The following is an 11,340-nucleotide window of genomic DNA, read 5'->3' as shown; positions in this document are numbered from 1 at the left end:
CAAAACCACTCCCACCTGAATTTTCTAGCAAAATAAAAAACTTGGAGGTGGGATTTCTTTTTTTTTTTTTTTATAAAAATAGTCCAGGAAATTCTAATCAAATTAAGTATAGACCAATTTTAAGTGAATTATAACAATGATTTCACCAACCTATTGAAAATGATTAATTTTAACACATTTAATTTGATTAGTAATATTGTATAATTAAAAAAACAAAAAACAAAGGGGGAAAAAAAGCCACCCTCCCCATCTAAAACTGTGTTGTGATGCGACGCTAAACAAGTAATTTCTTCTATTTGGTCTTATTGGAAGCTATTAAAAAAAAATATATATATTAACACGGGATACCGGTAATTAATATATGTTATGTATAAATGTTGGTTTATAAACTTTTATCTAAAAAATCTAATTATGGTAAATCCCATAAACGCACGTACATTCTATATCTGGATGATACTGTTCAAGAGTCCTTCGTGACGTTTTCATTTTCAGTATTGTAATTATTACATTAGAAACTCACTTGTATTATATTTCATTTTAAATTATCTGTATCCTCTATAATTAATTCAGGGGAAAATGCCTACGACTTCAAAGGAACGAGATGAATTAACAGAAAGTACAAATCTAAAAAGAAACGCATACGACAAGACTGCAGAAAGGCAACGTGAAAAAGAATTAACAGAAAGGATGCGTCAAGAGCATGTTCTATGTTTTGGTTGTGTTTAGGCCTATTATGAAATGGTAAATTAAGTTTTCTTTTTTTTTTCTTTTTTTTTTATTTTATAAATGATATTTAATGATCTTGCACATACATGGAAGCCTAGCATTGTTTGCATGTAGCACTGGAAAATGATGCCAGCTACTGAATTACAATTTCATCTCCGCTCCACTGAACACCAAAATGTTGTTTTGTTACTACTATTATTATTATTGTTGTTGTTATTATTATTATTATTATTATTGCATTATTCATGTAAATTAATACCTTTAATATGCAAATAATAATAATAATAATATTTCATTGTTATTATTATTATTATCATTATTATCATAATATTTATTATATTATTTATTATATAGTTATTATCATTATTATTATTATTATTATTATTATTATTATTATTATATTGTTATTATATTGTTATATTATACATTTTATTTTTATTATTATTGTTAATGTTAGTATTAGTATTATATCGTCATTTTTAATTATCTGTGTCAGTAGTCTACCACAGATCCTATGCGGTAATACAACATTAGTACGACATAATTATCACTACAGTCATCACTATTGGTTATTATTATCATTCATTATTACTATTATTGTTGATGTTGTTATTGCTATTATAGTATTGCATTACTGTTAATAAAATATTGAATGATAAAAGCATGATTGGTAATTATTGGCAAAATATTGAAATAAAAATTTATGGAGCGATTACAGAATTTGGCTCTCCAAAATGAGGTTGGCGTAGGAGGGCTAGATGATGAAAGGCTCTAGAGATGACATTTTAATCTAGGCGGTTTAAACTGTTGTACTTTAAGTACTTGTTAGGAGTCATTGGGGTATTGTGGGTAGAGGTTTCCTTCCTTGTTGGGGAGGTGAATGGAAGGTGTAGGTCTAGTGATAACGCAATAACTTTGTTTTGATTCGGATTAAAGTAGATTGATATTCGACCTAATTTTGCAATAGCAAAGGGCTCAATGATCAAGATCTCTAGATGAGATATGTGATTTCAAAGTACTGTACATTTAAACAACTGTACATGGTAGTAATTTAGTTTGCTCCTAAACTTTCCAGTTGGAAGGTCAGTAGGAGAGGCAGAGGGAAAGGGAAGTTTGTATTTTTGGAACTGAACAGAAAAAGAAATAGGGGTGGCACATTCAGCAAGGTCAATAGACATTTAGGGCCCGTTTATATTACACTCTGAACACGGATTGACGAACACGGCTTCTCTGATGTGTGTAGTATAAACGGTCTGGATTACGTGTGATTACAATACCATCTGGACAAAAGGCCACTTGGCGAACTCGCCAAACTTGCTGTGTTGGAAGTACCAACTTGTAGCCTCCAATTGACCTCTCTTGAAACAGTGGGTGGTAATTCAATAGCTTTCTTGCTGTTGACAGGCGCTAACAAGATGGGATGGGCTTTTATAATAGGCCTACAACCAGAATGATATAAGAAAATAATTATTGTTAATAAGGCCATTATTAAGCAATAATTTTATATCTTAATTTACTGCTGAGAAGTCATAATATATACCTTTCACGAAAAGAGGCTTTTCGCGAGCTACTTCACTTCCTGTCTAATCCGTGTTCAGATTACATGTATGAATGTAAACCTAACACGGATCGGCCGCGGGCAATGAAATACGTTACGTAACTGCAGATTCGTGTTTCTAGCAAGTATGTAATATAAACACGACCTTAGTTGACATGAAGGAGATGAAATAAACAACTTTCTTGATGGGAAAGAAGAGAAGAGACCCTTTTGGTGCCAGTTTGGTGAGGCTTTTGAGGTTGAATATGACTGATGATGATAGCAGAGGCCAATCGCCAGTCTGGAGGATAAAATAGAAGAAGGCTATTTGACAAGTAACTGATTTAATACACCCACTAACCTAATTGGATTAGTACTAAGTGTACATTAGCTATTATAGCTCTACAATAACAAATTACCCTGTCTTAATTTAGGGACAGTCGATGTAAACTACAGGTTTTATTACATCTTCATGACCAGCTTCAATTTAGGATTTGGAAATCCTAGGAAAAATGTATGCTCTGTATATATAAAGATGAAAGCATCAATTAAGGTGACCAAAGATCCAGGAGAAAAGCGAGATATGATAACTCAACATCTTGTCCACAAAATGAGGGCAAAACAATTTTACATCCTGTTAAAACAGGAGAATGATGATTCCTTATTATCAATTTGCTTTGATCTAATGCAGAATCAAGCGCTGCCGAAGTCTCCCATTGGAGAAGAATACTATGCCCGCCAGCTGTGGTTATACTTTTTGGGCGTGGTCGCCCACATCTCCAGGGAACAGAAAAGAAAGGATATTTTTTTCTACACTTGGGGTGAGCACCAACAAGGGAGAGGGGCTAACACAGTAGCAAGTGCCGTGGCTTATTTCATAGAAAATCGTTTGTCGGTTGCTGACCATGGAGTGAAGAAAATTCGACTCTTTAGTGATTCATGCATTGGGCATAACAAAAATTTTACAGTGGTGACAGCGATAAACATCTTGGCAACAAAGCACAATATCTCATTCGAACACGTCTTTCCTGTCAGAGGACACTCTTACATGCCAGCTGACTGGGCATTTGGCCGAGTTGAACAGTTATTGCGGAAGAAGGAGACCATTCTACTCCCGGATGAGTATTATGAGGCCTTTAATGAAGTTGGCCATGTCGTGAAGTATAAAAGCGATTGGAAGGCGTATTGGTCCGGCTAGGACTAGTTTTGGCTTAGCCTAAATCGTTCCGCCTACACCTGCTAGAGTGCTACACTATACGAGTTTGGTTTCAACCAATCACAGCACAGTGAATGCTTACTTATCGGTAAAAAAACATCAAGATAAGAAAAAAAATCTATTAAATACAATGTCAAAAACAAAGGTATAGAAATTCTATATTTTTTAACATTCATTCATTTTCATCTCAATAAAACCTCATTGTTATTATTACTGTTATAATATTATTGTTATTAATGAATATCCTTTATATATACCGTATATTAAATGTTTTAAATGTTAAAAGTAAAGATACGAACTTTAACCCGGCATTTAACGTTTACAATTATATATGTACTATATAATAGACATATTTATATATGGAACATACATATATATTCATATATAAACATGGAAGTTAATATCTAACATCACACTGCTACCTACCATGAAATGAATAAAAATGTCGTCATACTGTATATTGATGTATATGAGACCTGCCACCACGAAATGAGAGTAAAGTTGACGTTTACCAATATTTAGATGTATATATTTTCTGATTGTTCATTATTTCAGCTTAAAAATGGTGTTGAAATTATTCAAATACATTGAGAAATAAGTGAGATATGGTTAATTGAAGTTGCATAATACTGTAACTCTAGGAAACTAAAACAATGAAAAAAAGCCTTGCAAAGTTAGCGAAGCGTATCACTGGAATCTTGAGTCATTGGCACTATATTTTCCATAGCAACAACGAACTTCCTGTAATGCTATGCAAATGAAACTTCACACATATGTTGATGAATCATTGGAGACACAGTGTACAAAATATCAGGTTTTTTTATTAACAACTTCCATTAATAAAATTACTTTAAAAATTGACAAAAAACTAACCAAATTATGTAACGCGATTACAAGAAAATGCAATTACTACACCAGTATTCTTGCACTGCACGGACATTGAAAGATAGGCATTCTCTATTTTAGTAAGTAAAGAAGATTCAAGAACAATTATCCTCAAGTACTACAATATCATTTTTTATTATTTATCTAAGATTTCAGATTAAAAATTCTAAATATTAACACGATATTATGTATTGTGCAAAAATAATAATCTATCAAACAAAATCAGTATTATTAAGCAGACAAATAGACAGTAAAACGACACAGCCACTAAACTTTTACAATAATTATTGTATTAAAATAGGTTTATATTAAATATTAATGTACAATGAAGAGCACAACATTGTATAGCTAAAAGAAAAAAAGAATATAAATTTATGAGTCATTTGAAATTTTCTTATGCAACAAGTATTATATTACATTTTTTTATAATCTCAACAGCTGCTCTGAATGAAGAAGGGATGCAGTTCTCATTTATTTCTTTCTCTTTCCATTTGTTTTTCCCTGTACCGCTTTCCTTTTAGTTGATGTCTGTGGCTGTACATTTACTTCAACTTCAGCTAGAGGTTCCCGCTGGACTTGTGGAGCAGGACAGATAACATCACGCACTTTGTACGGGCAAAACTCTCTGATGCTATTGTATAAATAGAGCTGCCGTTCACTACTTAATCCCGGTGGTTTAATTGGCTGGGGAAGTTGAGATGGAGGAGGATTATTGATATCTTTCATCAATTGAAAGCTTTTTTCAGGAGAGTCACAAAATTCTTTGTAATATACCATTCCAGGATAGTCTTTGTCGAATCTCATATGGTGGAGCTTCTTTATGCCATTCAACGGCCTGAAATAGGGCTCAAGATAATCACCCCAGTTGTGCTGCTGCACAAATACCTCACCCGACTCGCTTCCAACGATCCTTGCTTTGTTCATTCCTGTGGTGCTGCTATTATTCACTACGTTTGCCATGTCATCAAGGCACCCAACCACATTGTTCCGGTATTTCTGTTTAATCAGGCCAAAGCCAGCGTCAGGGGAAAATTTAGTATGTCCTGCTATCAAGAAATTCAGGTGGATCTTTTCGTGAAGTTTGTGAATTGTGCGCCAAGCTAAGTACCACAACATGTATCGATTTTTGTTTTGGCCTGAGCAGTTGTCGCAGTTCAACTGCACCACTTTTTCTCCTAACCCGTTTGAAATGAAGAAATCGTGTAAGTAGGAGATTACGGCTGACGATCCCTTCGATAGCAGCATACCCTCATCTATCAAGTAGTTAACTTGTTGTGGTACAGCTTCGCAGGCAACTCCAAATATACCACACTTCCTTGTACATAAAAAGTAAATGGGACCTGGCTGTTGTGGGTCAAAAGGAAATGCGACCTGCTGGGCGAAATCAAAGGAGTAATGCATTGTGTAGTTCTTCGAACATGGTTCAATAGGTCCCAATCTCTCGCCAACACATCTGATGTGTATAAGAGACAGGGGCATACGTAAGCCAAAGTTTATTGAATGTTGACCTCCTGGCAATTCTCAGCAAGGGTTGTCCTGAAAAATATGTAGAATAAAATTATGTGAAAGAAACAGAACATCAGGTATATTATCAATCATTATTTAAAAAATGCTACATTCCGGTTTGCGATAATGGACCATTATTTTAAAGCCAGTGTTCACGTGCCACACTGTATATTCAATAGTTTTTTTTTTGTTTTCTGCTGTCCTAAGTGAAATTGTTTTTATAACATATTTTGCTAAGAAATTAATTAACAACAAATATTTACTTACCAGCAGCTGTTTTTCGCCGATTCACTTCTTCCATTTCTTTTTCATACTTTCTGAAAACTGTGGATTTGTTTTCAGATGACGGCAGCAAACGTGTTCGTGGATCATTGGTGTTCACTCTGCTTTGACGTCCAGGTAGAGGGAGGCCATGTAACTCACCATAACTTGTAATAAACGTTACAATTCGAGTTATATCCTCTGTAGACAATGCAGTCTTGTTAAATCTACGGCCGCCAGTCTTTGGTTTTGGGAGACATACACCATTTGATTTATAATGTTTGGTCAGTAGGTTTAGATAGTTGTTGCTTATGCTAAAGAAGAAAAAATTAAATAATGAAAATATTTGATACAGCTAAGATAACTTAATTGTTTGTTGTAAAGAAAAAAAAGATTAAAAATACAGTATACAAAAATGGACACCGATGCATAAACATAAATCCATTTCTGCATAAATGTTTGCCTTCTACTCTGTAAACGGTCCTTGATCGGGTGCGTTGTTTTTGTGTTGAGCGTTTTGAGCATTCAGTTGTGGAGGAGCAGTTTAACGAATGACTTATAAGTCCTAGCAAAAACATCTTTTTCTCTCCCTTTGTCAACTCGTCCATTTCTGATCTTCTGTTGAGGATGAACTTGGCATCAAATTTACTAAGGCAGGAAGATTCACCACATTGACAATGATTATAATTTTCAACAGCATCAAACTCATCAGCATTTTGTTTACCACCCCAGTCTTCTTTTTCATCATCTGCAATCCTACAATATAAAAATAAATTTTAAATATGTTAGTGTTTACAAAATACACTGAAATTTGCCATAAATATTTTAATATTATTACCTACCCTAGGCCTAAGACTAGCATGTAGCTAGCATGCTGAGTAAATAAAAATAAAATAGCATGGATTGAAAAACTAAACATGAAAACAAACCTAGGCCTACCTTTGAGCAACTTCTTTTGCTGGGTCGACAACAATAGCTGGATCGTCAAAACTGACGTCTTCATGAAAATCATGATCTCGGTCTATGCTCGGGCCTACTTCTATTTCTTCTTCTGACCCCTCTTCTTCATCGTCAATGTCTTCCAAATCACTCATCTCCTCCTCGGGATTGTCAGGGGAAAAGTATTCCGCGACCATGTTTCTCAGGACAGTTTCATCTTCATTAGAAACTCCTAGGCCTAGCAGTAAACCTCTATTTAGAGCTTCCGCTACATCTTTCGAGGTAGTCATTGCCACAAATAGCAAAGCGATAAAATAATGTACCAACGAAATAACGTGAAAATTTAAAATGATCACCCAATATTAGGAAAATATTCTCAAAAACACAAGATTCTTTCAATGAACACACTCCGAACTGCAATTCGCAATGGAATTCCGCATGGAACGAAACGCGTAAACAATGGAACAGAGCATGCGCGAGAAGCCAAACATTGAAATTGAGCATGCGCGAGAAGCAAAATCATTGAAACTGAGCATGCGTAGTATATCGAAGTGCGTCATAGTAGGGTTTGGCCAATGAGGAGACCGCTTCAGTGTTCATTGGTTGTACTCCTTAGTAACCAAACCCTTCTGAGAAAATGGATTTAATTGGTTGATTCTGTAGTTGTATTCGATTAAAAATTCTGTCAGAATGTTCGTGAACAAGTGACCTTTCCAACGATATCAAACACTAGGGGTCAAAGACGAAAAGAAAGGATGCACGAGCGGCTTGAAAATGCTCGTTTTTGAAGGATTTTGTGTTCGAACATGTAAGAAACCGACAGATTTCCAAATAATGGTCTATGAAAAATCACGAAATTGTCTTGCTTCCGATGATTTTTTCGCCGGGAAACTTCGGTATGTTATAAATAAATACTTTTAAAAGCTGTTTTGACTGAAAACAAAATTTCGACCATGGATGAGGTTTTTATGTATTTTGGCACTTAGCTCAAATATACGTCGTGCGACTTTACTCTCATTTCGTGGTGGCAGGTCTCATATTGTATATTTTTAAATAATGACAATCATTAATGAGGTCTGGTTGATTACATGTATAATTATAAATACAGTAATTTATAATTATTTAAAATGCTTCAAGTTCAGTATCAGATCTTCAATATCAATCTTGCTGAGACACCTGCTACAGTGCTACGGTATACGAGTTTGGTTTCAACCAATCACAGCACAGTGAGTGCTTACTTATCGGTCCGCACAGAGAGAAAATCTTTTGGCGGGAAAATGAAAATTGAACGTCCAATCAAAAAAAGACGATGGCTGAAGTCCAATTTGAAGCCTATTTTGCATACGTCGTCGTATATAAGGTACAATACAGTATTCCAATTTCATTTGACAGCAGAGGTTCGTTGCTCGTTGAGGTTAGTAGTGAAGTGGTGGCATTTTACGGTCTTTTAAAGAATGTCAGCAGATATATATTAATTGATAAAAGTAGTTTGAAGTTTACTCTTAATCATTTCACATTACCTCCTTGTATTAAAGGTGACCAGAATCGTGAATTTTACAGTTATATATTGTGAAGATATGTAATATAAAATTTTACAACCAGTGTTCGATGTTTAATGAGGTCTCATTAATTAATTACCTAATTAAACGCAATGACTAAAAGAAAGCTTCTGATTGGACAAAATATTTATGACGTCACCTAAGGTCCAAACCTAGCGAGCGAGGAATCCCCACTGAGCGACCTATAGTGTTTACATGCTGTTTAGATACGTATATTTTGTAGTTAACGAATTCTTTCTTGTACTTGTTCGGGTTGTGAAATATTTTAATTATATTCGTCTTCACTAGTATCCTAGAGTATTATCACGCTCAATAATGCCGTATTTTTGTATGGCACCAGGGTGTACAAACAAAGGTTACAAAAAGAACAAGGGCATACATTTTCATTCTTTGCCCCTACGAAACAAAGACACGCTGCGAAAATGGCTGAATGCAATGCAACTGAAATCTCCGCCAGTAAATAAGTTCAGCAGGGTATGTAGCGACCATTTCGAAAAGGACTGCTATGTGAGAGACTTAAAAGCAGAGCTTTTAGGATCAAAGGCACGATTCATCTTGAAGGACGATGCCGTTCCAACGTTGTAGTAGGGCTAGGCCTATGTTCACTGGAGCGCCAGTCCAAAGTAGAAAATCTCGATTGGAAGCAAGGGAAAAACGAACAACACTCTCATGATTTGGTCATTCGGAAAAAATAAAGAAAAAACAATCGATCCTAAAGATTTACCTTAATTTTTTCCGAATGACCAAATCATGATAGTATAAACATACCTATACACATATCGATGTCTGAGGGATGCTGGGCTAAGTAAATAAAATCTGTGTCACTCGTTTGTGGAGTGTTTACTACCACTACACTAGTATTAGCCTAGGCCTAGTCTGTAGGAAAGTTTATTATTTTGCTGTGTACAGTTTTAGCCATTACTATGTTACTATTGTGAAGGCATTAGTCTTGATAAATAATGAAATATAAAATAAATATAGACCTGTAATTATTGCTACATATGTAGGACCTGCTTAGGATATTATCATTTTCAACATTCTTCTATTCTAAATGGTGTTGTGAATTTTATTTACGACTATTGCTGTTATTTTTATAATAATGTATTATAAATGATCATCATTATTAATATTATCTTCGTTGTGGTAAGTCCTATCAGCATGCAACACAGGATTTTGTTAATTTACTATTATTTTTTTTTTTTTAAATTTGCATTTATTTAATTTTTATCTATAGATTTTTTTTCTAGATGTACCCACATTCATTGCACATACTGTATACAATCAATAAATAGGTCTATTTTTTTTTTTTTTTTTAGATTCATAAAGATATAGATTCTGAAATTATTGCTGAGCAAAGAGAACGTGCGCAGCAGCAAAACTATGAACAGCCTGCAATGGAGACAGAAGAAAAAACCACATCATCAAGATCAACACAAACTGATCCCATCACCTTTGCATGCCCTTCTCCCTGCTGTAATGGTATAGCACCGACATGTTCTGCTCCCTGCTGCAAACCGAGGCTAACTGTTACTCCAGAGAAATGCGAAGAATCATCTTTTGATTGCATTTCACCAGGTGAAGACCAAGATGATTATTCATACAAATTGAGCTCATCAGAAAGTGAGGAAAGTAGTAGCTGTAGTAGTGACAATTCAGACAGCAGCAGCATAACCTTTCCCCCAGATTCGAAATACATTGTTTTTAATGAAAATCTTTTGGAATTATTTCAATCATGTCAGGGGGATCCAACCTGTACGGCCCCAGTAGCTGAAATTAAACAACAGGCAATTGGTAGCTTACTAATAATTAAAGGGACATGCCTGAATAACCATGATTTCACATGGAGGTCCCAGCCAGTGCTAAAAAAGATGGCAGTGGGGAATCTTCTTTTGGCAGCATCAGTTTTTGCTGCCTTCCGTTAATCAGATGTGGGAATTTCATCAACAAGAAATTCTTAAAGGTATTGTATTAATTTTTTGTGGTGTTTTGTGGCTGAAATGTTCTTCACAACCATGATTCTTATTAGATCATAGATCTAACACTGATAAATTAGCTATATCTTGGGAAGGGAGTATCAGAAAGCAACACAAACCACAAATACAGATTACAGTACATTAACTGTAGTAGTACATACCACCACCAATTAATTAATTAATTAATGGCACTTGACATAACACTTTTAAAGCAGACGAAAAAAAAATAACCATTACTGTATTATTAACACTATCTTGTATGCTTTCAGATTACAGCACCAAGATTAACCTGACCCTCGCTGGAGATGCCCGATGTGACAGCCCTGGCCATTCTGCTACTTTTGGTACTTATTCGCTTATGGATTGTGAGAAAAACATCATTCTTACAACTAATGTTGTTAAGGTGACAGAGGTCAAAAATTCGTACCATTTGGAAAATGAGGGAATGATTCGTAGTTTAAAACAGCTAGAGGTTTGTTCATTTGATAAAAATCAACAAAAAATAATAAACAAAATTCAGTATACTTTGAATAAAATCAGTAAAGGGTTGGAGAAGTTAGTTGTATATTTTCATACAGGTGCATGGGTGAATCTAAAGATTTCTGAACCGTCGGGTAATCAAAGACATAGCTACCTTAGAAGGGTCAAAAAACAGCCTCTGAGGTGGTTATTTTTTTTCCAAAAACAGAAAATTTGTCACTGTGGTATGTGATCAAATTCAGACACCCAGATTAAATG

At 34.8% G+C, this 11,340-nt stretch overlaps 1 protein-coding gene across 1 annotated transcript; it reads right to left on the bottom strand.

Annotated features, from left to right (window-relative positions):
* Positions 1–4,280: 4,280 nt before the first annotated feature.
* LOC117111318 lies at positions 4,281–11,298 on the bottom strand. The gene is made up of 5 exons (XM_033254246.1): positions 7,071–11,298; positions 6,555–6,887; positions 6,138–6,445; positions 5,836–5,900; positions 4,281–5,804 (listed from the first exon to the last, which is right to left on the bottom strand). Exons 1-5 carry the CDS (start codon positions 7,358–7,360, stop codon positions 4,836–4,838), a joined length of 1,965 nt encoding a protein of 654 aa, XP_033110137.1. The 5' UTR covers positions 7,361–11,298; the 3' UTR covers positions 4,281–4,835.
* Positions 11,299–11,340: the final 42 nt, after the last annotated feature.

Source organism: Anneissia japonica, unplaced genomic scaffold, assembly GCF_011630105.1.
Source record: "Anneissia japonica isolate Jap-2015-1 unplaced genomic scaffold, ASM1163010v1 scaffold287805_len679488_cov178, whole genome shotgun sequence".
Taxonomy (NCBI): Eukaryota; Metazoa; Echinodermata; class Crinoidea; order Comatulida; family Comatulidae; genus Anneissia; species Anneissia japonica.
The sequence above is the reverse complement of the archived record's forward strand: the minus strand, read 5'-3'. Positions and strand labels throughout refer to the sequence as shown.

Excerpts from the sequence above, each read along its gene's own strand:
- LOC117111318 (XM_033254246.1), bottom strand. The coding sequence starts at position 7,360 with ATGACTACCTCGAAAGATGTAGCGGAAGCTCTAAATAGAGGTTTACTG. Across the intron at positions 6,888-7,070 it reads GCAAAAGAAGTTGCTCAAAG|GATTGCAGATGATGAAAAAG; the intron begins GTAGGCCTAGGT and ends TTTATATTGTAG. Across the intron at positions 6,446-6,554 it reads GGATTTATGTTTATGCATCG|CATAAGCAACAACTATCTAA; the intron begins GTGTCCATTTTT and ends TTTCTTCTTTAG.